The sequence below is a fragment of the Pelodiscus sinensis genome, chromosome 30 (assembly GCF_049634645.1).
Source record: "Pelodiscus sinensis isolate JC-2024 chromosome 30, ASM4963464v1, whole genome shotgun sequence".
Taxonomy (NCBI): Eukaryota; Metazoa; Chordata; order Testudines; family Trionychidae; genus Pelodiscus; species Pelodiscus sinensis.
Genome location: NC_134740.1, coordinates 12,959,657 through 12,987,515, shown reverse-complemented (window position 1 = coordinate 12,987,515; position 27,859 = coordinate 12,959,657). Strand labels below are relative to the sequence as shown.

Below are 27,859 nucleotides of genomic sequence, written 5' to 3'. Positions count from 1 at the left end.
CTATGGGAAGATTTTAGGTGCCGAGGGAGTTCCGTGTTTCGCAACAGCTGAGCAAGAGTCTTGAGGTGCCGAAATCTGGGGCTGAGGCCACCACAGGGCATTTTGGTGCCTAAATCCCTTTGTGAATCTAACCCGCTTTTCCCTGCTGCAGTTTGGTTCTGAATACCCACAGTGTACAGCAGGGGTGGGCAAACACCAGCCTACGGCCGGATCGGATCTGCTAGGGTTAGCCCCGGTGGGACCCACATTGGCATATTTACTGGCATCTCCGCAGGTACAGGGCTCACAGCTCCCATTGGTGGCAGATCACTGCTCCCGTCCAATGGGAGCTGCGGCCGCCCGTACCTGTGGAGGTGCAGTTAAATATAGTGACCGCGGCCCACCAGGGGCTAACCCCGGTGAACCGCCGCCAATGTATTGCCCACCCCTGGTGTATAGTGTCGTGTGTGAGTCAGGCAAAGATTTTTCAGTCTTTCTTTAAAACCACCTCTCTTTTTGGTTCAACTCCCTTGGTGGAAGGGGGCACAACCTTCTTGATCTCTTTCACAATATTATCCTTGTTTTCGGACACGTTCATCTTCGCTTTGTTGAGGAGTTCTTTCATCTCATTCTTTGTGTAGGACATATTAAAGGTGCCAAACTTCTCTCTGGACTGCTTAATTTCTTGTGGTCCTAGAAGAGGTGGGGAAGGGCAGAAGGGAGGAAAACAATGGTTTTGCTCACACACTTTTCCGGCACCCTAAAGCAAAGAATCAGACGCCTAAAGAGGAGGGAGGACTACATGGCCAATGCCACCTGTTCCCATAGAATCACAGAAAAGTTGGGATGAAAAGGAGATGGGGGGGGGGGACATCTCCTCCCGCACCTTTTGCTGAGGCAGGACCACGTGAACATAGACCAACCCTGATAGGGGCTTGTCCAGCCGGTTCCTAAATCTTCTGTTCGGGATTCCCTGGCATCCCTTGGAAAACATGCCAAAGCAAAACTACCCTTAGAGTTAAAAAGTCTGTCCTAGTTCCCCTCCCCCTTACAGATAATGAATCATTTTCCTCTATACGTTTTAGAGAGTTTGTGTGTCTGTCTGCGAGTCTGTCCAGCTGTCTGGGAGTCCGTATGTTCAAGAACTCTTCCTAAACTGTAAGAGCGAGAACTGCCACATTTGGGATTCAGCTTCCTCTCATCCTAACTTAACGCAAGGGCAGGGTTGGGTTGAGCCAGGAAAATGGAAGTGCCTGGAATGGGAGTGTTTTCCCGAGCACAGAAAGGGAGGGGTCCGGGAGCCAGGACACTTTCACTCTGCAGTGACCCCTGAGGAGAGCTACACTGCACAGTGACTACAGAGATCGGAGGCGGCCACCCCAGGCAGTGAGTGGCCAGTTGGGGCTGGAGCTCTCCATGCTGCAGGACACCAGCTTGGGTAAGTGGCCTCCTGCCCCTAAATCCCCTCCCCTGCTTTGGCCACAGGGCTGGAAGGGGGGAGACCCACAGGACTACAGCCCCTTCAGGTAGCAGCTCTGTCCCCCCAGGAGCTACTGAGTGGAGGCGGCAGCCAGCCCAGCACTGCCCCACCCCCTGCAGAGTCAACGTGAGGTGGGGGGAAGCCAACCCAGCCCTGTGGCCCCCAACAGCTACAGCCTGCCAGAGTAGCATAATCCTGGCCCCTGCGAGGAGCCACCATCAGAGCAGTGCTGCCCTCACTGACACAAGCGACCCAGCTGAGCCCCCCATGAGCTCCCCGTCTCCTGACCTGAGACCCCCCCTTGTCCTGAAGCCAGTGCTCTGCCCACCCTGAGCCGTCCCAAATCTCCCACCCCTCCCTGAGCCCCCCACCTGTGCCCTGACTCCTGTACTCCCACGCTCTGCCTTCACCCCTCCTGTTCTCCCAGTCCCCTGTCCTGACTCCTGCACCCTCCCAACTCTCTGCCCTGAAGGACCCGAGCAGCACGCAGGAAACTTCTAGTAGGCAATGCTTTTCAGAGCACTCTGGTTTCAATATGTGGGGCGAGATTCACTGCTGGGACACGGAGAGTCGTGGGGAACTCATGCTGAGACCCTCCAAGCACCTTGGGAGACACGCAGGCTGAATCGGGTGACCCTGCTCCCTGTGCCATGAGGGAAGAGATGTGGGCTCCAGGGAATGGGACCCAGATACGCCTTCACACTCAGCTGGGAGCCAGGTTGGCCCAGGGAGGGGTGCGCACTGAGCACTGAAGGAGGTCGGCACCAAAGCTCAGTCTGACTCAAGGCCCTTGTTGGCTTGGGGGTCGGTCATGTCAGCTCACCCAGCAATGAGCCACCTAAGTACAACCCCTTTACCTGGACAGTTTTTCGTGTTGAAGAGTGGGAAGTGCATGACGGTGGGAGTGCCCTGTCCTTCAAAGACGTAGCAATTGGAGGGGTTGTCTTGGTCCTTAATCACATCTGGATCTATCGGGGGGAATGGGATCTGATTTTCCTCACAATACTGGGACGCCTTCTTGAGTGTCTGGGGAGGAAGGAAAAGTGATTTTATAACTAACTAACTAACTAACTAACTAACTAACTAACTAACTAACTAACTAACTAACTACCCTTTCCACTAATACAATATTACCCCTCTAATATGGCCAGGCTAATGAGTGAAGAATACACTTCACTCATGGCTGATGTGCCGTGTCCTCAGGCCCTCCTCGATCCCGGGTCAGGCTTGGGGCGGCATCATGTCAATCGCAGAAGTTACCTCGAAGGGGTCCCCATCGCTGAAGTCGAAGGAGAGGATCAGCCCCACGTGCCTGGCGGGGCGCAGGAACAGGGGGTAGGCGCAGTTGTTAGCCAGGGCGGCGTCGATCAAGTTGAGGACTTCGCGCTCGTCCAAGCCATCGGTTTGGATTTTCCCTGTGGAAAAGGCGCCATGTTTTGGTTTAGGCCTGTGGTGCCTTGCTTGAAGGGGGAGGATCAGCTCCTACTGGGATGTTCTCAGGCACAGTCAGGAGTAAGGACCAGCAGCTACCTGCCTCCATGCTGGCCGAGTCTCCGGCCGTCTGACTAGGCCAAAGGCCCAGTGAGCTGCGGGAATCTGCTCATAGGACCAGCAGCAGGGCACCGGCTGCCCAAATCTTTCACCTGTGACCACAAGAGCTCCTACGCCTGCCCTACCCACAGCCTGGCTGTCACCCTGCCCTGCTGCAGGTAACCAGCCCTCCTTCCTGGCCTCCGACTCTGCTTTCTACCCCCATCACTGGCTCCTGGCTTTTGATTCCAGCTCAAACCCTCCGCTAAGGATACCTGCTGTAACCACTAGGCATGACTCCTGCCCCTACCTTTCCCATCCTGGTCACTAAAAGGCCTCTAATTCCAAGTGAAACAAGTGAGAGTCAGGGGCTGAACCGGCTCGGATGCTCTGTAAGTACCACAAGGAGTGAGAACCGCGAGGAGGTGGCAGGGCCCAAGGACACAGAGAGAGGCCCAAGTTGGGATCACAAAAGTGCCCAGGGCCCTCGTTGTTAGAGGGATTTAGGCACCTCTGTGCTTAGTGCCTAAGAGATTTAGGAGCTGGAATCACAATATTTTTCTGAAGGTGTTTAGGCCCTTGGAAGTCAACATCTCATTGACAATCTGTATTTCTAAATCAATCAGGCAGCACCGAACACAGCCGTCCCTAAGTACCTTCGACAATCTGGGCCTAGGTGTCTAAATCCCATTAACGCCAAGTGTCTCTTAGTATCTTATTCAGAAATGAGCCTCTAAACTGGCTCGTTCGCTTTTGGCAAAACAAAGCAAACGACAACTCCTGTTCCACTCAGTTCCACAGGGAGTCACTTTTATTTACTTCTCATGAACACTCAGAACGGAAACGGGAGTGGGTCAAACACTATCTGCTGTGACCACACACACACAAGGAGCTGTGGTTTCCAAGTTGTTTCAATTCCACCTTTCAGTTCCTGTTTGTAGTAACAACAGTGCAAGATTTCAACACAATCCTCTCCCACAACAACCACGAGATTGGGGCGGGTTTTTGTTGGTGAAATTTTAAGAAATGATCTTTTAGAATAACTAAAATATTCTTTTTGGCAAACTTGGCCCAGGGGTCTCCGCCGCACAGACAGTGGTGGGCACCTTGCGACCCTTCTAATTCAACCAGACTGATTCCAATTCCACCCCAGTGCCCAGCAAGCGGAGAGGGGTTACTGGAAACCAGCAAAACCAAACACTCAGCAAAGGGGGGTGGAACCGAAGGCAGAAACGATCGTTTCCTGGCCCGTTTAGACACATTATTGAACTCTGGAGAGAGAGCCCACGTCGGGGGCAACTGTTGTTGCTCTAACAACCCTACTCTGGGACAGAGGGAAGCTCACTTCTTTTCTCCACCTCAGCTCACCAGTTGATACAAGGGAATAAGAAAAGGGATCAGTCTTCAGGAAATCCACAGCTGTCACCGGGCACTTGGTCACAAGGGCAGAGGATGGGGAGTACAAATGGGACAATTTGGGAAAATTTTCATTCCCATTATACAGTATAGCCGCCCCTCCCCCACCCTCACCCTCTGCTGCCCCCTAGTGCCCATTATACAGTATAGCCGCCACTTCCCCACCCACCCTCTGCTGCCCCCTAGTGCCCATTATACAGTATAGCCGCCCCTTCCCCACCCACCCTCTGCTGCCCCCTAGTGCCTATTATACAGTATAGCCGCCCCTCCCCCACCCCCCGCTACCTCCTAGTGCCCATTATACAGTATAGCTGCCCCTTCCCCACGCACCCTCTGCTGCCACCTAGTGCCCATTATACAGTATAGCCGCCCCTTCCCCTCCCACCCTCTGCTGCCCCCTAGTGCCCATTATACAGTATAGCCGCCCCTCCCCCCACCCTCTGCTGCCCCCTAGTGCCCATTATACAGTATAGCCGCCCCTCCCCCCACCCTCTGCTGCCCCCTAGTGCCCATTATACAGTATAGCCGCCCCTCCCCCCACCCTCTGCTGCCCCCTAGTGCCCATTATACAGTATAGCCACCCCTTCCCCACTCCACCCTCTGCTACCCCCTAGTGCCCATTATACAGTATAGCCACCCCTTCCCACCCCACCCTCTGCTGCCCCCTAGTGCCCATTATACAGTATAGCCGCCCCTCCCCCCACCCTCTGCTGCCCCCTAGTGCCCATTATACAGTATAGCCGCCCCTCCCCCCACCCTCTGCTGCCCCCTAGTGCCCATTATACAGTATAGCCGCCCCTCCCCCCACCCTCTGCTGCCCCCTAGTGCCCATTATACAGTATAGCCGCCCCTCCCCCCACCCTCTGCTGCCCCCTAGTGCCCATTATACAGTATAGCCACCCCTTCCCCACTCCACCCTCTGCTACCCCCTAGTGCCCATTATACAGTATAGCCACCCCTTCCCACCCCACCCTCTGCTGCCCCCTAGTGCCCATTATACAGTATAGCCGCCCCTTCCCCACCCCACCCTCTGCTGCCCCCTAGTGCCCATTATACAGTATATCCACCCCTTCCCACCCCACCCTCTGCTGCCCCCTAGTGCCCATTATGCAGTATAGCCGCCCCTTCCCTGCCCCACCCTCTGCTACCCCCTAGTGCCCATTATACAGGATAGCGCCCCTTCCCTGCCCCACCCTCTGCTGCCCCCTAGTGCCCATTATACAGTATAGCCGCCCCTTCCCTCCCCACCCTCTGCTGCCCCCTAGTGCCCATTATACAGTATAGCCACCCCTTCCCCGCCCACCCTCTGCTGCCCCCTATACAGTATAGCCACCCCTTCCCCACCCACCCTCTGATGCCCCCTAGTGCCCATTATACAGTATAGCCGCCCCTTCCCCACCCACCCTCTGCTGCCCCCTAGTGCCCATTATACAGTATAGCCGCCCCTTCCCCACCCACCCTCTGCTGCCTCCTAGTGCCCATTATACAGTATAGCCGCCCCTTCTCCATCCACCCTCTGCTGCCCCCAAGTGCCCATTATACAGTATAGCCGCCCCTTCCCCACCCACCCTCTGCTGCCCCCTAGTGCCCATTACACAGTATAGCCGCCCCTTCCCACCCCCACCCTCTGCTGCCCCCTAGTGCCCATTATACAGTATAGCCGCCCCTTCCCCACCCACCCTCTGCTGCCCCCTAGTGCCCATTGTACAGTATAGCCGCCCCTTCTCCGCCCACCCTCTGCTGCCCCCTAGTGCCCATTATACAGTATAGCCGCCCCTTCCCCACCCACCCTCTGCTGCCCCCTAGTGCCCATTATACAGTATAGCCGCCCCTTCCCCACCCACCCTCTGCTGCCCCCTAGTGCCCATTATACAGTATAGCCGCCCCTTCCCCACCCACCCTCTGCTGCCCCCTAGTGCCCATTATACAGTATAGCCGCCCCTTCCCCACCCACCCTCTGCTGCCCCCTAGTGCCCATTATACAGTATAGCCACCCCTTTGCTGCCCCACCCTCTGATGCCCCCTAGTGCCTATTAAACAGTGTAGCCGCCCCTTTCCTGCCGCTAACCACTGGGGGGTTGAATGGTCTGAACCAATCAAGGTTACTTACCATTTTTATACAGAAAATTGTTGGTGCTCCCCCATGTCCAGTTAGAGAAACAGGTTATCAATTTCGAGCAAAAATTGTCAATTTTTTTGTAGAATTCTGGTGAGGGAAGAAGAATCGGAGTAACAAGCAGAACACATGTGGGTGGAAATGTGCTGAGGAATCCCGCCTTTCCTGCCCCTGGGTTGGGTTATGGTGGGGGTAGGGACAGGATTCGGCTTTCATTGATCCAACGGGGTCAGCAACCTTTCCAAAATGCCATGCCGAGCCTGCACTTATTTTCTTCTACTTCTTGATCTGCGCACCATTGATACTCGTTAAGGTTCATGACTGAGGAGCAGCACGTACCTGGGAACAGGGCTGCTATCAGGGACCTTTCGTTTTAGAAAAGAGATTGGGATAGGATAGAGGTCTGTAAAATCATGACACGTAGAGAAAGTGAATAAGGAAAAGTTATTTACTTGTTCCTGTCACATAACAACAAGGGGTCACCCAATGACATGAATAGGTAGGAGGTTTGAAACAAACCAAAGGAAGAATTTCTTCATGGGCACCACGAGATCATATTTCTTTCCTGTCTGCTACCGCACACTGAGAGGATGTTTTGAGAGGACTAGCCACCACAAGGTCTCTTTCAGGCTGTGACTCGACCGCAGAGAGAAGTCAGAAGGAGATACACCCACTGTGAACCACAATTTGCATAGCCTCTCCCGCTTTTCCAGAATTTGGCCCGTCCTCACTGAGAGGGATACAGGGTTGCCAAAAGAATACGTCCACTTTTTTCTAAAATGTTCCAGAAATGTGGACTTGTTCCTTGGAAGCGGTAGAGCTTTTCCGGAAATAGCTCTGCAGTGAATACATAGCCTTCCTGTGGAGTTAGAATCATAGAATCATAGAATAATAGGACTGGAAGGGACCTCGAGAGGTCATCGAGTCGAGCCCCCCGCCCTCAAGGCAGGACCAAGCTCCGTCTACACCATCCCTGACAGATGTCTATCTAACCTGTTCTTAAATATCTCCAGAGAGGGAGATTCCACCACCTCCCTTGGCAATTTATTCCAATAGTTGACCACCCTGACAGTTAGGAATTTTTTCCTAATGTCCAATCTAAACCTCCCCTGCTGCACTTTAAGCCCATTACTCCTTGTCCTGTCCTCAGAAACCAAGAGGAACAAATGTTCTCCTTCCTCCTTGTGACACCCTTTTAGATATTTGAAAACCGCTATCATGTCCCCCCCTTAATCTTCTTTTTTCCAAACTAAACAAGCCCAGTTCATGAAGCCTGGCTTCATAGGTCCTGTTCTCTAAACCTTTAATCATTCTTGTCGCTCTTCTCTGCACCCTTTCCAATTTCTCCACATCTTTCTTGAAATGTGGCGCCCAGAACTGGACACAGTACTCCAGTTGAGGCCTAACTAGTGCAGAGTAGAGCGGCAGAATGACTTCACGAGTTTTGCTTACAACACACCTGTTGATACAACCTAGAATCATATTTGCTTTTTTTGCAACAGCATCACACTGTTGACTCATATTCAACTTGTGGTCCACTATGACCCCTAGATCCCTTTCCGCCATGCTCCTTCCTAGACAGTCGCTTCCCATCTTGTATGTATGGAACTGATTGTTCCTTCCTAAGTGGAGCACTTTGCATTTCTCTTTATTAAACCTCATCCTGTTTACCTCTGACCATTTCTCTAACTTGCTAAGGTCATTTTGAATTATGTCCCTACCCTCCAAAGAAGTTGCAACCCCACCCAGTTTGGTATCATCTGCAAACTTAATAAGCGTACTCTCTATCCCAATATCTATATCATTGATGAAGATATTGAACAGTACGGGTCCCAAAACAGACCCTTGAAGAACTCCACTTGTTATCCCTTTCCAGCAGGATTTAGCACCGTTAACAACAACTCTCTGACTATGGTTATCCAGCCAATTATGCACCCACCTTATCGTGGCCCTATCTAAGTTATATTTGCCTAGTTTATCAATAAGAATATAGGTGATGATGATTGATTAAAATCATGGGTGTCATATACTCTGGTGTGCTCATAACTAGGAGTGACCATCCCAGGGCAAACGGTCAGAAAATGGGAAGGCACAACGAATTCCTGGTGTGGATCATAATTAGATTTCACCGAGCGATTAACTGTCATGACATTCTGCAGTTCTCATGATAGAATTACAGACAGTCCCTTTAGACTCTCCAGTTTATTGCGCCACCCAGCCAAATTGGACTTTGTAACAAAACAGTCACTCACTCCAACATCGCAAATATTCCAGGTTGCTCACAGTCCCCAGAAACCAATCAAATTGCCGTCGTTCAACTGATGCCCTAGATACGACACCAAAGTTCACGGTATTAGCCAATTTTGTAGTCAACTAACTGAGGGTTTATTAGCTAAGGAAAAGGAATGAGACTTATTGAAAAGTTAAAGCAGGTAAAATATATGTACTGGTGAGTCACAGTCTATCATTCCAAATGGTAGCAGAGATGTAGTAACCTGCTAGTTCCTCAAAAGTCTCTCAGGGCTACCCAAAATATCTCTGGGGATCTCCATCTCTTCATTCAGTCATTTCACCCTGTGAAAACCCAAAGAGTCCAGAAACGAGGGACCTTTCCTTGACTCCCTACTTGTTGCTTCTTCACAGAAAACAAGATGAGAGTGTCACATACCACATGGGCTCTGGCATTGAGCATGGAGAGTGAGCAATGTGTTTTAAGTTTTTTACCTCCAATCGTCACACACAAAACTTCCTACCTGTCAGAGTGCTGAAGCACTGGAATAAATTGCCCAGGGAGGTTGTGGAATCTCCATCTCTGGAGATATTTAAGAGCAGGTTACATAGACATCTATCAGGGATAATCTATATGGTGCTTGGTCCTGCCGTGAGGGCAGGGGACTGGACTCGATGACCTCTCAAGGTCCCTTCCAGTTCTAGTGTTCTATGAATCTATGATTCTATGCTTTGAAATTAGCACTTTTCACTTAAGATTCTTCAGTCGTTGGGCCAAGAAGCAATGGGCTTTAACTGCAGCAAGGGAGGTTTAGGTTGGACATTAGGAAAAACTTCCTACCTGTCAGGGTGGTTAAACACGGGAATAAATTGCCCAGGGAGGTTGTGGAATCTCCATCACTGAAGATATTTAAGAGCAGGTTGGACAGACACCTGTCAGGGATGGTCTCGATGGTGCTTGGTCCAGCAGGATTTAGCACCGTTAACAACAACTCTCTGAGTTGGGATTGTGTTTCACAATGTGCATTTCTTTGCATTAATCACCATCAAACTTCATCGCTTATTTTGTTGCCCCATTACACAGGTTAGTGAAATCCCCTGGAAACCTTTCCAGTCTAATTTTGACTTAACTATCATGAATAATTTTTTATCGTCTGCAACTTCTGTCATTTCACTTTTTTCCTTTTCTCCAGATGCTTTATGATGATGTTGAAGTGCCCTGATCCAGATCTCTGGAGGATAAACCTTATTTACCTCTCTCCATTGAGAAAGCTGCCTATTTATTACTAGTCTTGTCCCATATGTCAAGAAAGATGTGGAGAGGGTCCAGAGAAGAGCAACAATAACATTATGAAAGATCTAGAGACCATGAGCTAGGAGCAGAGCCAGTTTTGGGCCTATTCCCTGGAATGGGGCCCCGCACCTATGGGGGCCCCCTCTCCTGGGTGCGCAACACATGTGAAGTGCCCTCCTGGGCGCACAGTGCATGCGCAGGGTCCCGCCCCTGGAATTGGGCCTTGCGCTTGTTAAAGCTGGCCCTGGCTAGGAGGGAAGACTAAAAGAGTTGGGCTTCTTTAGTTTAGAAAGGAGAATACCGAGAGGGGACAGGGTAGCGGTTTTCAAGTATCTAAAAGGGTGTCACAAGGAGGAGGAAGAAAAATTGTTCTTGGCCTCTGAGGACAGAAGAAGAAGCAATGGGCTTAAACTGCAGCAAGGGAGGTTGAGGTTGGACATTAGGGAAAACTTCCTACCTGTCAGCGTGGTGAAACACTGGAATAAATTGCCTAGGGAGTCTGTGGAATCCCCATCTCTGGAGATATTTAAGAGCAAGTTGGACAGACACCTGTCAGGGGTGGTCTAGATGGTGCTGGGTCATGCTGTGAGGGCAGGTGACTGGACTCGATGACCTTTTAAGGTCTCTTCCTGTTCTAGTATTTTATGATTCTATGATGCTATGAATCCCTGTTTCCTAAACTTTAACCAGATAGTGATTATAACATCCTTTTAGTTTTCCTCTTAAGAAATAGCAGAAGAAAGAGCTGACACAGTTGAAATGATGAATGACACGGGGATATAGTGCAAGGATCTTTTTTCTCTTTTTGGGGTACATCTGGTTCTTGATTCCCACATTTCTCATAGGAATTAGGAGATTCAGAAGCCTGCCTTACAGACCAAAGTTTCCATAAGACTTACCTGGATCTTTCAGTTCCGACTCAAAGAGTACTGAAAGTATCTTTACAACAGTGTTTTGAAAGGTTGTCCAATAGTCATTTGTACTATTTTCAGAGCTCGGCGGATGAAAACTGATGTTTTCCTTCACTGCATAAATAAAGGGGAAAATGAGCTTAGATTTCAGATAGGCAATGGACAGCTCTTTGGATCCATTTTGGGGCACAGCGATGTTGAAAGGGAGCTAAGGCAGTTTGGGAGGCCACTAATAAGCGATAGGTTTTATGGTTCTAATTCCCTCAATCCCTTTTGAAAACCTGAGCCTGTGTGTATTGGTACAGCTGTGGGAATTTGTGGGAATACTGGCAAACACAAGGATATTGTCAGCATGCAGCAATGCATTCATTCATTCATTGCATGGCTCTTCCCCATTCATGTTCTTGAGCTCTCTGCTTAAGATTTTAAAAAACTTTCAAAATGTATCAATATTGCTCGCAATTTGGAACATGCTGATTTTGTCAACAATTCTTTTTTTGGAGGGTGTGGACATGTATAGCAGTGTTTCTTAAACTTTTTAAGTCCAAGGAACATAAAACAAGAACACAAAGGATTTTTTGTTGAGCAAAAACAAACAAACAAAAAAGGCTGGGGGAGGGGGGAAGGTTTGGGGGAAAGTTATTGAACAAAAAAAAAGTTGCCTGCCTCTTTAAGGGTGGCTATTTTGAATTATTTTGTTTTCTGTGACACACTTCCAACTGCCTTGTGGAACACAGTTTAAGAAACACTGATGTATGGTCTCCAATATTTCTTTGATATAGAATGCCACTTTTAAAAAAAATCTAAAAAAGGAAAGTTTTATTCACCTGAAAGGATTTTTTCCCCCAAACATTTTGAAATTGTTGGTCTGATTCAACCATCTGGACCTCATAACACCTCTCAATCTCCAATTTTAGAAATCCTTTTTGATGCCTAAATATCTTTAAAATCTGGACTCTAAGCTGAGATTTACAACAAACATGAGGAGAGTTAGGGACCCAGAGAGGTTGGTGGCATTTGGGTACCTAATTCCCTTAGTCTTCTTCAAATATCACAGAAAAATTACCTGAGGTGAAGACTTTTAAAGGCACCAATGGGAATTGGACACTTGGCCAGGATTTTAAGGCATTTATGTGCCAAAATTTGAAAGAAGTTGACAACATGATGTTTAGAAAAAAATTAACTTGCATTTTAATTCATTGTTGTTTGCAGTACTGTCATGTCCAAGGGAGTCCCTGGATATGAGAGACAGGATGGGCGAGGTAGGATTTGAAGAAGAGCTTTCATAAAAATTCATAACTTTGCCAGCCAGGAGGGGCCCTAGGGACCATCTCTTCTAACTTTGTAGAGGGCCATGAAAGAAGTTCTAGATTGATCTAGGATTTGCTCCCCATGCAAGTCCTAGAACAATGTAACGAACTCCAGTAGCTGGGAGCTAGAAGCTGAACAAATTCACACGATAGAGTCAGGATTAATTGTTTTTTAAATACTGAGGGTAATTAGCCAGTGGAAACACTTACCAAGGGACATGGTGGATTCTCCAACTACGTCAATTTTTAAATCAAGAGGATTTTTGTCTAAAAAGATGTATTATTTTGGAGAAGTTCTCTGGCCTGTGCTAGGGATGTGGTGAGACTAAATGGTTACAATGTTTATTTCTAGTCGTGGACGCCATCTTTCTCTTGTGGATACTAATATCTGCTTTGTGGGTTTAGGGTATCGCTCTCTGGAAGTGGTTTAGAGTAATGTGAGAAACCCTCTTTGGTATCAGTATAGCAGCAGCTGGAAGAGAGAATCTTTCTATCGATGGAGCTAATGATGTTGTGGAACTAGAAATGACGGCCCATCAAAAATCTCCTTCTGTATCTATTCGTGGGGGGGGCTCACCGTCTCACAGTGGTTCAGATTGGAAATAGTTCCTTTCACGTCAATGGAGTCATAACAGGACAAAGAAAAACCTACCAGAAATACAGAAATATACCCACCTTTTCCAGACTTCTCAAAACTGTTCCAGAGGTCTGTGAGTAGTTTTATAATGTGAACTCAGAAAAGGAAAACAAAGCATGCATTAGGAATCATTTCTTACAGCTAATGATAATAAACCATAATCTACGAAATCACATTTGGGTTCTGAAATGTAAAGTGGAGTCATTTTTTTCCATTAACATTTGAGGTTAATATAAATCTTAGTATGAAGAACCTGGTTTTGATCTAGCTTTTCCTGGTGTAACTCACCTCCTGGGAAATTTTGGACATTCTGCAATTTGTTTTCTTCTCAAATACGTTCAGAAAGTCAGCTTTTCAAAATATCTGAACTTTTGAAATATTTCAATTCAGAAAGGTCAGATTGACCTTACAAACTGTTTTCATTCAACAACAGTGAAGTAGTAGAAGGTAATAGCCAATCTTATACATTTTAGAAATATGCATCTGCCTTTGTGTCCATTCATCTGTGAGTCCGTTTGTTCAAGGACATCTCTTTAACAATAACAGCTAAAACCACCACATTTGCTATGCAGCATCCTCTTACCATAACTTAAAGCTAGGCCAGGGTTTGGTTGTGTCAGGACAATGGGATGTGCCTGGAATGGGATTGTTTTCCATAACAGGGAAGGGGAGGGGTCTGAGAGGAAGGACAGTTAGGGTGTGTCTAAACTACATGGCTCCATCGACGGAGCCATGTAGATGAGGCTGATCAGCAGAGGGAAATGAAAGCCCTTTGTTGACATCCCCCTTAAGCCTCGTGGGAAGTCGACGGGGGAGCGTCTAGATTGCCCTGATCTGCCGACAAACAGCTGATCATCAGCTGATCGGCAGAGCGCAGCAGCCATTAAAATTTAAATGAAGCCACGATTATTTAAATCGCGGCTTCATGTGCCTCTGCCGATCAGCCTCATCTACGTAGCTCCATCGATGCAGCCATGTAGTTTAGACACACCCTTGTACTGCAGAATGACCACAGGGGGGGAGTAAGGTGCCATAGATGAGGCTGGGGCAGCTATAACCCCATTGTGCCAGCAGGAGACGGGGTGAAGAAATGAAGAGCTATCAACTACATATGACAGAGGGTTAGCACGTCTGTCAGTCTGTGTGTCTGTCTGACCCAGTTGCCCTGGCTGTGCCTGCTGCAGCTGCAGTTGCCATAGAGAGACGCTTCCATGGGGGACCTGTTCCAATTCAACAGATGGCCCATCCCTACCTTCAATACACAAAAATTTCAGTACCTATTAAATAGTGTATGTTTTCCTGCATGCTTCCCAAGGCACTTCCCCAGAGACCTGAGTGGAAAAAAAGGAAAATAACTTATTTGTCACGGTGGAGCTAAGAGAACAACAAGTCTTTCTGAATAACGTGTCAAGAGCAGTCAGGATGGTGGTCTGCCTGGCAGACCAGCCTCTGATGGGGGTGTTGTGCTTTTGCACCTTGGTTTGTGCATGCATCCATTACTGAAATCGTTCATTTTCAGTAGAGGAGGTTGGAAGTTTTCCAACATTATACCCTTTGCATATCACCCCACCCCCCATGGACTGAGACACTACCGCTCACCGAGGGGAACATAACCAGGGCCCTCCAGGGGTACCTTACTCACTTTCTCCCCAGAAGGCTATGGTCCCCCCCCCCCCCCCGCCCAACAGGTGTGGCTCAAAACCAGAAGGAGGACGAGGATGCAGAAGAAGAGGGCACAGAGGGACACGGAAGACCTGGGAAAGCCCTCACTAATACATATAACCTGGGTTACTATAAACAACCACTCACCTATATCCAGGGCAACATACAATCCTACGTTGTATGGGTGTTGTAACTTCCCCCTCCCCTCCCATCATCCACCTGTTTTTTTCCATGGGTCAGTGGCCCTGACCCAAAGAAGTTTTCCCACCTCTGATTTAAAGAGTAGAAAGAGGAAGGCAAAATTATAGAACTGGAACATTCCTATTGGCCAGAAATGGAGACTATTTAATGGAAAATGTTGAAACGTGCAGCCAGAACGGCAAGCTCCTGTGACAGCAGTGCTGGGGCCATGGCTTGGCATTGTCCCCTTGCCTCCCCAAGCCTTCTCAATGGGAGGGGAACTCTTGCAGTCACACCTCCCAACACTGGGCTTCTGCTGGCCAAAGGCCTAGAAGGGACCTTAAGGGGTCATTGTGTCCCACCCCCTGCCCTCACGTCGATTTCTCTGTTCTATACAGGCTTGGTGCATGTGAGACGAGATATTTTGCACCTTCACTGCACTCTGGGGTGGTGTGTAATGGTCAGATTCCTGAACAGAGACTCTAGCTCATCCCTGCCATATTGTGAAACAGGAGCTCTAGATCATAGGTTCCCAAATTCAAGAAAGAGCCCAGTCGGTCTGTCTGCTCAACCATTGAAACACGTGCAACTCGGGCTGGCTGGAGCAGATTTCAAAATGGCCCCTTAAAAGGGCAATGCCTGCTCTGTTCTTAAAAGGGCAGGGCAATCTTTTTTTTTCTGCTATTTTTGGGTGGGGTGTGAGGGTTTCTTAAAAATCAAAAAGGGGGGTGTGATGCTGAAAAGTCTGGGAACCGCTGCTCTAGATATTCTACTGAGCCCTTGCAGCTTCTAGCCCCACCCTGGCAGACGGGTATCATCTCACTCAGCTGGGAATCAAGGGGCTTCACTGCTCACCTTGCAAGTAGCTCATGTGTTTCTCTTCCTGCGCGTCTGTCAAACACCCACCCTGGAATTTGCTTCCCAAATCTTCGGTGCTCACAAATACATCCAGGCCAGGAAAGCCAGACTCGTGGGGGGTGAATTCAAACCAGGCCCCTGTGAAACACAGATAAGTTAAGAACATAAGAATGGCCACACAAAGTCAGGCCAAAGATCCATCTTGCCCAGTCTTGTAACAGTGGCCAATGCCAGGTGCCCCCAGGGAATGAACAGAACGAAATCATCAGGGGATCCTGCCCCATCAGCCTTTGACAAACAGAGACTAGAGACACCATTCCTACTCATCCCTCATCCTGACTAATAGCCATTGATGGGCCTAACCTCCATGAATTTATCTAGCTCCTTTTTGAACCATGTTAAACCCCTGATCTTCACAACATTCTCTGGCAAGGAGTTCCACAGGTTGTCTGTGTGTTGAACCTGCTACCTCTGAATTTCACTGGGTGACCCTTAGTTCTTATGTGATGGGAACAAGTAAATAACTTTTCCTTCTTCAATTTCTCTACAGCTGTCATGACTGTGTAGACTTCTAGCATGTCTCCCTTTAGTCTCCTCCTTTCTCTGCAAATCCCTAATCACTTTGGTTGCCCTTTTCTGAACCTTTTCCCAGTGGTGTGGAAAATGTGCCCTTTCAATTGCCAATTTCTTGTTCCTTTTTTGACTCAGGGCAATAATTTCTCCCTTCCCCCTCACATCCCCCCATCTATTTGTTCCACTCAATTTTTCCGTCTGTTCTTTCATCTATGTCCATTTTCATGCCATTTTCCACTGTGACCTCTCCAACTAGCATTTCTTTTCTAAGCCGGTATGGCCTGTCCTTGCATATCCCAGCCCCTCTGCATCCACCCTCCAACAACCCATCTCTAACTCCGACCAAAGGTAGAAGGGGAAAATGAGTCATAATCGTAGAATCACAGAATGCTAGAATGGGAAGGGACCTCAAGGGGTCATCGAGTCTGGTCCCCTGCCCTCATGGCAGGACTAAGCACCATCTACATTATCCCTGACTGGTGTCTGTCCAACCTGCTCTTAAATATTTCTAGTGATGGAGATTCTACAACCTCCCTATTTCAGTGTTTTCTCCCTCCTCCTTGTGACACCCTTTTAGATACCTGAAAACTGCTATCCTGTCCCTTCTCAGTCTTCTCCTTTCCAAACTAAACAAACCCAATTATTCCAGCCTTCCCATATAGCTCTTGATTTCGAGTCAAATGAGCCAAATCTAGAAGCGATAAATGTAACGGTTGAACTTATTGAAAAAGGAAACAATAATTTGATATTTTCTGAAGTTTCCCAACTTCTTTTCCTTTTCCAAATAGACCCCTTTTTTGAAATACATTGGAAACATTTGCAAGGCAGCGGTCTGTCAGATACATGTTTGATGTATTGCTCAAAGTCACTATTGAAATAATGGGAAATTTTCATTTTTTTTGACAATTCTTTTTTTTTTTTAATGAAGAGCACCAATAACCATTTTGGTAGAATGGGTAATAAAACTGATTGAAAATTAGGGAGAGAGGTGAGAGGTTTATGAAAAAACACATTTTTACCTGGACGTGTATGATCTTTGTCAAATGTGTTCTGTTCTATTGCTGCATAGATGGGGTACGGGTTAATCCCATTACTGGAGGCAGCCTTGTGTTCAGATAACTTTCTTTCACTATACTGGAAAGGTGAGAATTGATTAGTGCAAAAAGAGAACAGTTCTGGTGGTGTCCCCAGTAATTCGGTTCCTTACTAATCAGTTCAGGTTAGGAATGAAACCCTTTTTACCCAGACTACTAGCATCTTCCTGGCTATTCCTGAATTCTAGCCTGCACTGTGCAGGCAAACAAGCAAGTCTTTACAGTTCATGGTGGAGACTCTCAGAGATACCTGAGGGAACTAGGGTAAGAGTTTCTAAATTATTTGGCTCCTAAAGATGCAGAGAAGCACCTAAAGGGTTTTTCAAAAGCAGCTAAGCAAGTTAAGTTCCTTAGGATATGTCTGTGCTGGAGATAGAAAGTCTGCTCATCTGTTTGAGGAAACACAGTGTGTTAGGACGATAAAAATATCGGTGTTGCAGTGGCAGGAGCAGAGGGAGGAGCTTAACACTCACGTGGGTGAGAGTCCTCCAGCTCGGAATAAGACTTCCTACTCCATTACTTGAGTTCTATTTAAATCAATAGGAATTTGGGAGCAGTGAATCCAGGCGAATCATTTTGGGAGGAATATTACTTGTGAATTCAGGTCTGATGTGGTGAATTCATTCATCTCAGGGAAAAAAATGCCAATAAAAAGCCCCAGAGGTGCCACAGAGACTACTCTTTTTCTGCAATTAAAAATGTAAATGCTTTGTTTTGTCCTGTTGGAAATGACATGTTTCAACTTTTTCCTTTGAGATGGGAGTTGGTTTTAAAATTAAGCTAAAGGGGCTAAAATCCCAACTCCGAAACTGACTTGAACTTTATGAAAATGGTTTTGGGTTAAATAATATTTTAGAAAAAAATCCAATAATGATTTCAAAATGGTCAGTGCTGGAGAATCCACCCTGAAACTTGGTAAGAGGTTCCAATAGTTAATTCCTCTCACTGTCAAAAACAGACCATTTAAAGTCTGAACTTCTCTAACTTTCAGGCACCGGCTCTTGCTGAGCCATTTCTCTGCTCGATTGAAGAGACTGTGACAGAAACTTCTATTTTTCTTGCTCTTTTTTACATTGTAGAAAGCTGAGGATTTAGGGATCAGATGCGAGGCTGAGATCTCCAAACAACCAAAGGGATTGAGTGGCCAAATTCCCACTCGTTTTAATGGGAAATGGGTCTCCAAATCCCTTAAACTGCTCACACTTTGGAAATGTTGAAATACCACAGTGATCTTGCCGAGCTCCTGGGAAGAGCCTGAGACCTACAAAGTTACCATGAGGGGTCAGAAAGCTTTCAAATACGAGCAGGAGTTATTATTTACTTTTTTATTCCTGAATCCCGAATACTGCTGAGAGACAGAGAGAGAACACAATGGACTATATTAAGTGAATACCTGACTTTTCAGTGGTACCCCTCTAGATTTACATGGAAACCCACCAGTTTCAATATACTTTTGACAACGAACGCTTCCCAGACATCGGTCAGAGAGAAGAGTTCATCTTCAGCTGCCTTTGTCACCAAACCCAACTCCTTTTCAATATCAATTGGAGCCCAGCAAAAATAGTCACACATGCTTTCTTCCAGTGCCTCTATGTTCTTTGCCCAGTCCTTCCCGTTGTAGAGGGAGGACATGCACCTAGGAATGAACCAGCGAGAGGTGCGTATTAGACTCGGGGTGTAGAATAGGTAACCGCCCTTCCTCTTTTAATCTTTGAACCTTCTCTTTCCCATGCAGAATGATCAACCTGGCATGTTATAGCCCCTCTGTGATGTGACAAGGAATTCCCCCAGGGCTGTCTGGCAGGAGGTCCATGCCGAGAACAAGGAGAGTGACGAAGTCCTCTGCTGAATGCCAGGGGCTGCACCGCTCTGAGCGATGGAGAAACTCCATCATCTGCTTCCCTCAGAAGCTATTCTGACTCGACCCAACAGAGGGCAGTGGTGAGCACACCAGCCCAACCAATCAGAGCATGGCCAGAGCCCTCCTTGAGCCAACGGGGAAACTGCAAGGACTTTCCTGGGTAGCTTATATCTTCATCAAACTGTTAGTCACTAAGGGTCACAGGGCTCCTCGTGCTCTTTGCAGATACAGATGGACACAGCGAGCCCTGTTTGATCGGCTAGAAGTGTCTGAGAATTGAATTTTCCCATCTCTTCCTCTGGCCATGCCCACACTCACAGGGATGGTCAAAGCAAGCTTCGTTACTCTAGTGACTTTAGCCAAGTATCTGGCTTCCACGTCCCTTGTGACCCCCTAACTCTGAGCAGGAAAAGCGGCTCATTCTCTCTTCAATGACGTGCACCTACCAGGTGGAACCCGACACCCCGCACAGGTACATGACGGCGTCCAGCAGGCCTTGGTTCTTCATCTCTGCCAAGGTTCCCAGAAGGGCGATCGTGGCCCGCAGGCCCCCGCCCGATCCTAGCACGGCGATATTGGGCATGGTCTTCTGGGAACGGGGAAGAGAAAACGACAAATGAAGGAAAAACTCTGAGGCCTCTCTGGTACTCAGCTCGGGTGCAGACCCTTTTGAGAAAGGGATGTGTGTGAGGGCCTAGAGTGCAATGCAGGTTCCTAACTCCCTTTGGTTTCCATTAGTCTTGAAATTTGACTCAAACTTACTAGAGCTCTATACTGTCTCCATGTTGATGACCCTCGATCTCCATGATTCCCAGGAGCCAGTCTGTTTGTATGTGGGAACAAATGTGTCATATAGAAGGATCCGTCTTTGAGCCCCCAAAATGTCTGAAGTGCAGGTGGTCACAAAATGATTTTTATCCTAATAAATTTGGCTTTCTTGGAAGAACCAAACTGTTCATCAAAAATTAAGGAGGAGGGGGGCGGAGAGTTCTCCAAAAAAACCCTCAAACAATCCCCCAATTGCCTGTCTACCCTCACAATTTAAAAATGTTAATGTTGAAATTTGAAATATTTAAAGTTTCAAAAGCTTTAATATTTTTTGTCCATAATGGACTGTTTTCACAAAATCACCATTTTTCATCCAAGAGGCCCTGAATGCAAAGGGACAGCCCTCTGTAGTGCTAATGCACAAACAGGGTCAGAGAAAACAAGAGATACTGACTCCTGAGCACCAAAAAAATCAAGGTCACTCTCTCTTAGGAAGACTAGTGTGAGGAGGAAGCAGTGAAAGTTTCTTAAGCTGCATCTGCAAGGCCCAAAGACAGGAGACGTCCCTCAGGTATGTCAGGTGTGTAGAGCTCCCTTCCCTCCAGGGCCACCACTTCTTAATGCTAGGTAACTCTCCTGGGGGGTTCTCCACAGCTCCACCATGCCAGTAAAAGAATCACCACAGCAGGTAGGCAGCAGTAGTTGGCTTTTACCCTCCGTGCAGTTCAACCAGCAGAGGGCGCTGTGATGCATATGGGAAGCATGTTACACAGTCCCCATCCATTACTGATCTTAGCAATCTGTCCATCAAGGGTCAATAGCGCACTCCACCCAACTCTCTCTCCCTGGAAGTAGCTGAGGGCTGACTACCCCCGGCTCTGCCCTTTCGTACCGAGTTCCCCCACCCCTTGCAAGGACACACGGCCAGTCCCTCCTGCCAGCTCATTTAAGGGCCTACAGAAGCTGGCATCTCCCCAGGCCCTACAATGCCCCATACTACACGCTTGAGGGTGCTACCCCTTTCACGGAGGGTGTCAGGGCGTTTGCCCAAGTTTGAGCCTTGCCACAAGATGCAATTTGTGTGTGTCTGTGACCACGGGCCGCCTCCCTGCGGTTTGGGAATGTCACATCCCTCCATGGGGCCCGATGTTTGAGGGATTTCCTCTCACCGTTCCGAGCACCTCCATTCCCAATGTGGGTCATGACAAGGCCTACCTCTTCACAGGAAATGCCCAGGGTCTTAAGGCACTCCAGGACTGTCTTCTTTCTGCTCTCGGTGGCTTCTTTCTCCCCCTCCGAGAGGTCTGAGGAAAATCGGACACTTGTGTCATCCTGCCAAAAGTAAAAGTCCAAAAATTAAAAACATGATCCCTTCAAAGGCTGCCAGGAAGTAGAGATATGGGGGATGGGTGCAGCTAGCAAACGCCCCTCAGAAATTCCCTCTTTGTATTTGTATCATGCCTGCATTTAGAGACCTCACTTAAGGTCCGAGGCTGAGCTGGGCCAGTGAAAGGTTTTCCAGTTCACTGAAAGTTCTGAGAAATTTGGGGAAAGGGGATAACAATTTGAGTTGAACCGAATCCAAAAATTACAAAACGTTTGTTCAAATGAAAAGAAATCGAGTCTGGGTTGAACACAGCAAGTTTCTGTAAGATCAATAATTTACCGCTCTTGGCTGAGACATTTTCACAGCTTCTTGTAGATTTCCTTGCGGAGATACTTCTCCCTTCAGTGGTGAACAGACTCTTCAAAGACCGTCTAGATGGGAGGGCCCAGTCAAAATCTGACGGCTGTTTTCTTCTGTAACAATTTCAGGGAAAAGGAACATTGAATATAGCAACAGAGGAATATTGAGAGGGAATTGCCAAGGCAACTAATGGAGTTAAGAGCCCAAATCCTAGTGAACCTCAACCTGGAAGTATAAAAGCAATCTAACTTGGAGCTTCATTGTTTAGAGGTTCCACTTTACAAATATAAAAGTAGTGTATGCCTTGACAGCATTCTTCACAATACAATTTTTGTTTATATTTGGTGGGGGGAAGGTGTAGTGTTTCTGCTTTGATATACAGGCAGTCCCCGGGTTACGTACAAGATAGGGACTGTAGGTTTGTTCTTAAGTTGAATTTGTATGTAAGTCGGAACTGGTACATATTGTAGGGGAAACTCTAGCCAAACATTTTTTTTAGTTTTGGATAGCATAGGGAAAGGTTAACTCCCCTCTAATGTTTGTTTTGCTGTCTGTTCCCCTGTTCAGAAGATTTCACATCTATTTCTGTCCCTGTGACAAACTCAGGACTAAAGGAGTAACTCATCAAATACCAAACAGCTCTGCACCATGCTTTGAGCTAATAGCTTTATTTCCACACACCACCCAGGGTTCTAGGAGGAGGGTCCTTTTTTTGCTAACACAATGAGGCCAGCACTTTGTTTGTTTTGGTGGAGTCTTTGTTTGCCCAGGGAGCCCAGCATGTATAGGGGGAGGAGGGGAAAGGTGGGAATAATAGGGGGCGGAGAGGTTGCTTTTGTCCGCTGATTTGGCAGCCTGTTGCCGGGGGCAGCCAGGTTGCTGGGGGGAGGGAGGCAGCTTGTTAGTTGGGGGAGGAGGGCACCTTGTTGCTGGGGGAAGGGCATGCAGGCTGCGAGGCCGCAGCAGGCATGGGGAGGCACTTTTCCTCTGCTGGCAGCTCTGCGGGACACCTTTCCCAGTGGCCAGTTGCTGCTGCAGGCAGAAGCCAGAGCCGGAGGAGCCAGCCCGAGGAGGAGGAGGTGGATCCTAGGATCCAGGTGAGTGAGCCTCTGGGATGTATAGAGGGGGGGTGGAGAGGGAAGAAGGGGGGTGGAGGGGGAAGACGGGCTGAGGCTGGCCAGCGACCGGGGGGCAGGCTGCGAGACCGCAGCTGGCAGGGGACTTGGGGAGGCGCGTTTCCTCCGCTTTGCAGGACCCCATTCCCTACGGCCAGTTGCTGCTGCTGCACCTAGGCTCCACGTGTGAGCGAGCCCCTGGCACGTATAGAGCGGTGGAGGGGGAAGAAGGGGGGTGGAGGGGGAAGACGGGCTGAGGCTGGCCGGCGACCGGGGAGCAGGCTGCGAGACCGCGGCTGGCAGCGGACTTGGGGAGGCACGTTTCCTCCGCCCAGCAACTCTGTGGGACCCCATTCCCTAGGCCAGCTGCTGCTGCAGGCGGAGACCAGTCAGAGCCGGCAGGAGGAGGAGATGGATCCCAGGATCCACGTGAGCGAGCCCCGGGGATGCTGCTGCGCATGTGCAGCAGTTGCCTCACCCCCGTTCGTATCTAGGGAGCCGACGTAAGTCGGATCCACGTAAGTCGGGGACTGCCTGTATGTATAGAACAAGAGTAGGAGATAACACAGGCATATTATGATTTTCTTTATTAGGTTTAGCTGTCAGCCATTTTGAGAGAAACAAGGGTGTAATTATTATAGTGTTGGAAGAGGGGAAATGTTTGAGAGAGGAAAAGTAGGAGAGAAGACAGATGGGTTATGGAAGATTTTTGATTAGGTTTAACCATCAGCCGTTTTGCGAGAAAAAAGTTGATCGTTAATATGCTGGTTGAAGAGGGGTAATTTTTAAGATAAGCTGAGAGAAAAGAGAGACCTTCATGCATTTTTGTTTGAAAAAGAAAGATTGTTGGTTAGGTTTAGAGGATAAATGAAAGAAAGGTATCTAATATATAAAGGAGAATATTTCTAATAACTTGGACACTGTAAGAGCTACCACAACCAAACTTTCCATGGGATAACCTTTCCTCCAGGAAAAGGTTTTAACGTACTTTTGGGCCCCATCGGCCCGATCCCAAGCTGTAAAATTCAAAAATAACCCACCTCACTGCAGAGGCAGCTCCGCCAACCCCAGGTCACGTGCCCACTGCCTGTGGTCCCCAGCACCATCTGGGACTGGACCATGCTCACAACAGCTCGGGCACCCGCTCTGGCCCCGCGGGCTACGGTTATCGGGTAGTCCAAAAAAAAATACCAGACACACTTGATTGGGGGCGGGGGTGGGAGAGGACCTGGCCCGGAGGTACGAGCCCCTGATGGGGAGGACTGGGGTGGCTCTGCGGGCTCCTCGGGGTGGAAGCTCTCCCGCAGCCCCCTGATTGATCCCCCCCGGATGGCAGCCTGCGGCAAGTGCAGCCGGGTTGATGGCCGAGTGCTGTGATGTGCCGAGCGTGGGCATTCAGGGAACTCCAAGCCAGGACTGCTTTGCAAGCGGGGAACCCTGAGAACTGTCTGTCTGGGGTGGGGGTTGGGTCCCTTTAAGCACAACCCTCGGCTAGCCTGAGACAGCATCTCCACGCTCTAAGTCCTCCTCTGATGCCCTGCCGGCACTGCTTCCGGCCAGCCTTAACCCCGGTTCAGGGTCCACTCAGTGTGGACATGCTAGTCCGAATTAGCAAAACGCTAATTCGAACTAGTTTTTAAGTATGGATGCGCTAATTCGAATTAGCTTAGTTCAAAGCCCTGCCCTGCTGACTTGCACAAGGGTTGCAGAATGTGGCCCAGCTCTGCCCCTGCCCCCCAACCTCTGGCTGGGGTGGGGGAAGGCACCCAAGCATGGGCCACAGTCAGGCAAAGTGGCTCGGGCCCCCCTCCCTCCCTGGAGCTCAGGCCAGGGCCTGGGAAAGTGGCCTGTCCCAATAGGACAGGTGGGGGGGGGGGGGGCTGGTAGCCATGGCCCAGCCCGGCCCCCACCAAGATCACAGGTGGGGGAGGTTGGAGCTACGGCCTAGGCCACCCCACCTCCAGAACACAGAAATGGGGAAGAACTGTGGCCTGTCTTAACCCCCTCACTCCCCCAGAGCACAGGGCAAGGCTAGGAACTACCACCCTCCCCGCTCCCCCAGAGCACTAACTACCCACAAATCCCTGCCCTGAGCCCCACCCACCCCTCCAAGCTGCTGCCCTGAATTCTGCACCCCATCCCCTCTCCTGAACCCATTCCCCCTTCCCTGACCCCTGCACCCCTCCCCTGCTGCCCTGAGCCCCTCCAGACACAGACCCTTATCCTGAGCTCCCCATCCCCCACACCTCCCAGCCCCTTGAGTCCTGCACCCCCACACTCTCCCCTGAGCCTCCAAACCATGGCCTTAACTCCTGTACTCCCACCCCCTCCCCGACTTCTTCACCCTCCCCCATCGCAGAGGCCTCCCCCCCATCTTCTAACCCCCTTTCCTGGCTCCTGCACCCCCCACTCACATCCCTGGGTCCCCAACCACTGCCATGAGTCCTGCACCCCACTCTCTGCCCCTGTCTCCGGTGCTCAGATCCCCCCCACTGCATCCTCAGACCCCTACACCACCCAGCCCCCTGCCCATCCGATCATCATTTAAATAAAAAAACATATCACAGTCCAGGCCCGAAGAATGCCGGGTATGTGCGCTGGTGAAATATACAGGCAGGTGAAGAAAAGAACTTTTGGAAGGGTTCTGCTGACGTTAAAAGTGAAGATGTTGCTGAAAAAAAGGGAGTTTTAAAATATTGTCTAAAGCAGAGCGCGGTTCGGCGTCTGTGCAGGCCGGTTACCAGAGAAACACGTTAAAATCGGTCAGGATTGAACGTAGGGGAAGGTGAAGCGAAAAGTTCTTCTGCGAGATGAAACGAGCTCATGGAAGGAAAAGGGGCCTCGAAGGAAGAGAAAGAGAAATGGTGGAGATGGGCTGAGGGTGAAAAAGAGCCAAGTCCTGAAAAGCATCATGGGAGGGAGGGGGAGAGAGAATTAACTTACCCTCGAGGATGTCCTGGAGGAAGGCAGATGCTCTCTGAACCCCAGCGAATTTATACCCCCTTCTGGGCCGGGCCAATCTACGTCTACATCACCATACATCTGAAGAACCAATCATACAGTCCCATGTTTTTTTAAACAGGAGCTAACTCCCCCTTCGCCCTTCCTTGAACCATCTTATTCTTAGGAAAAAAAACCCAACACGAAACCGCAAGTGGTTCCACAGAATTCTGCACTCGTACACGTGCATTTCATTTAAAAATAGCTGCCCCAACATTATCACCTTAGTAACCATAGTTTGGAGAAGTGTTTCCTCTTATCTCTTAGTGAGGGCAACTGAGAGCCGGGCGTTTTTACACCAACCTGGATGTTTGCAGAAAGTGCATCTGCAAGGCCACGGGCCAGAGACAAGAAGAGGAAATGCCAGTGAAGCCGATGAAGTTTTGCAAAGGAATAAGAACTTTCAAAGACGGGCCTTTCTGAAGCCACACACCTCCGTTGAACACATCGAGAGGTGTGTTTCAGTGTTACCGTGAGAAGCACATCCCCTGCCTCATTCCACAGCAGTGCAAAGACGAGAGCGAATTCCTGAGGATGGTTTCTCAGCACACCTGCCAAATGCACGGCTCTTACAGTGGGCAAATCACTCTTTGCTAGATATCTCGGTGGTGACATTTCCAAGGAAGAAATGTTGTGCTGATTATCAATAGGATCCTGCTCCACAAAAGGTCATTTTGGAAAAGATAAAAGGCTTTCTTTGGAAAAATAAAACAGAAAGGAACTTCGACAGGGAAAGATAAGGCCTTTACTTTACATTTGGCATCGATACGCCCGTCCTTAAATACATTTTACTGACTAATTCACTAGACAGTCTTATGTGGTAAATGGTCCGAGGGCATAAAGGCAGGACCTGTGAGCAACGATGGAAAGAATTGGGTTGGTTTAGTTCAGAAGAGAGAAGACATGAGAGCGGTTTTCAAGGACCTAAAAGGGTGTCACAAGGAAAAGGGAGAAACTTGTTCTCCTTGGCCTCTGAGGACAGGACAAGAAGCAATGGGCTTAAACTGCAGCAAGGGAGGTTTAGGTTGGACATTCGGAAAAAGTTCCTGCCTGTCCGGGTGGAGAAACACTGGAATAAGTTGCCTGGGGAGGTTGTGGAATCTCTACCCCTGGAGATATTGAAGGGCAGGTTGGAATAAGTAGGAATAAGAGATCCTCCGGAATAGGGCTTCATCCCGGAGGAGTGGGCCAGTCTAGATGCTTTTTTCTGGCTTTTCCCCAAGCCGGAAAAAAGCGGCGGACATCTTTATTTAAATCCCGCGGGGGATATTTAAATCCCCCGCGGATTTCCCTATTCCGAAGTTTAAAATTAGCATGCCCCTTTCGAAAAAGGGGCCACTGTAGATGTAGCCACAGTGTACAACACAAGTACAACAAGACCCATACCATGGGCTGAGAAAGGGATCCTAACCCTTTCCCAATTCTGGGTCAGGGGCCCTGGAGGCCACTGCTGGCTCTGGGCTGGCAGGCTTGGAGCTGGCACAGGCACTGTGGCCAGGGTCTACCCCTTTAATGGCTCCGGGGCTGGAGGAGAGGAGAGTAAGTTTTCCTGGTTGTGCCCGGAGTGGCCACCAGGGCTCCCTGGGAAGGGCCGGAGGCCCCCTATTTCGAATTAAGTGTCTACACAGCACTGCATTCAAAAGAGCTATTTCGAATTTGGCATTACTCATCGTAGAAAGAGGTTTACCAAAATCGAAATAAGGGCTCCACTATTTTGAATTTATTTCGAAACAGCAGTTTGCCTGTGTAGATGCTATTAAAGTGAATTCAAATTAACTTTGTAGTGTAGACATATCCCTGTGCCCGAGCCCCACTGACCTCTGGACCAAGCACACTGGCCACTCCCCAGCCAAGGAGAGCTGGGGGAGGGGGATTAAAGGCAGCCCAGGCTGAGGGGTTTCCAGACCTGGCTGGTCTGAGGGGGATGGGAGCCAGCTGGCCCCAAGGGGATTGCATCAGGCAAGGACAGAAGGACCATAGGGGCTGACCCCACCGGATCCACCGTCCAGTCTGACCCTTTGCGTTCTCTGTCTCTGCCCCCGACGCTCCCAGAATCCCGCTGGGCTGGCCGTGCTCACAGTCACTTCGATGCCGCTTCGCTTCATGACAAGATGTGACACAATTGACATTCCGCGGAAGGCGTAAAACCCTTCAAACAT

The 27,859-nt window shown here is 49.0% G+C and overlaps 1 protein-coding gene across 1 annotated transcript; it reads right to left on the bottom strand.

The window, feature by feature from the left end:
- LOC102450053 (cytosolic phospholipase A2 gamma-like) lies at nt 1–27,859 on the bottom strand. The gene is made up of 13 exons (XM_075912177.1): nt 27,779–27,859; nt 21,114–21,230; nt 19,577–19,719; nt 18,707–18,905; nt 17,195–17,309; nt 15,600–15,740; nt 10,944–11,069; nt 6,516–6,611; nt 2,720–2,874; nt 2,317–2,485; nt 1,918–1,920; nt 527–663; nt 1–75 (listed from the first exon to the last, which is right to left on the bottom strand). Exons 1-13 carry the CDS (start codon nt 27,857–27,859, stop codon nt 1–3), a joined length of 1,557 nt encoding a protein of 518 aa, XP_075768292.1.

Bases quoted from the DNA above. Each gene is read 5' to 3' on its own strand.
- LOC102450053 (XM_075912177.1), bottom strand. From the start codon at position 27,859: ATGTTTGAAGGGTTTTACGCCTTCCGCGGAATGTCAATTGTGTCACAT. The intron at 11,070-15,599 runs GTGAGCAGTGAA...TTATTTATGCAG, and splicing joins ACACATGAGCTACTTGCAAG to TGAAGGAAAACATCAGTTTT. The intron at 6,612-10,943 runs GTAAGTCTTATG...TTCCCTCACCAG, and splicing joins GTCGGAACTGAAAGATCCAG to AATTCTACAAAAAAATTGAC.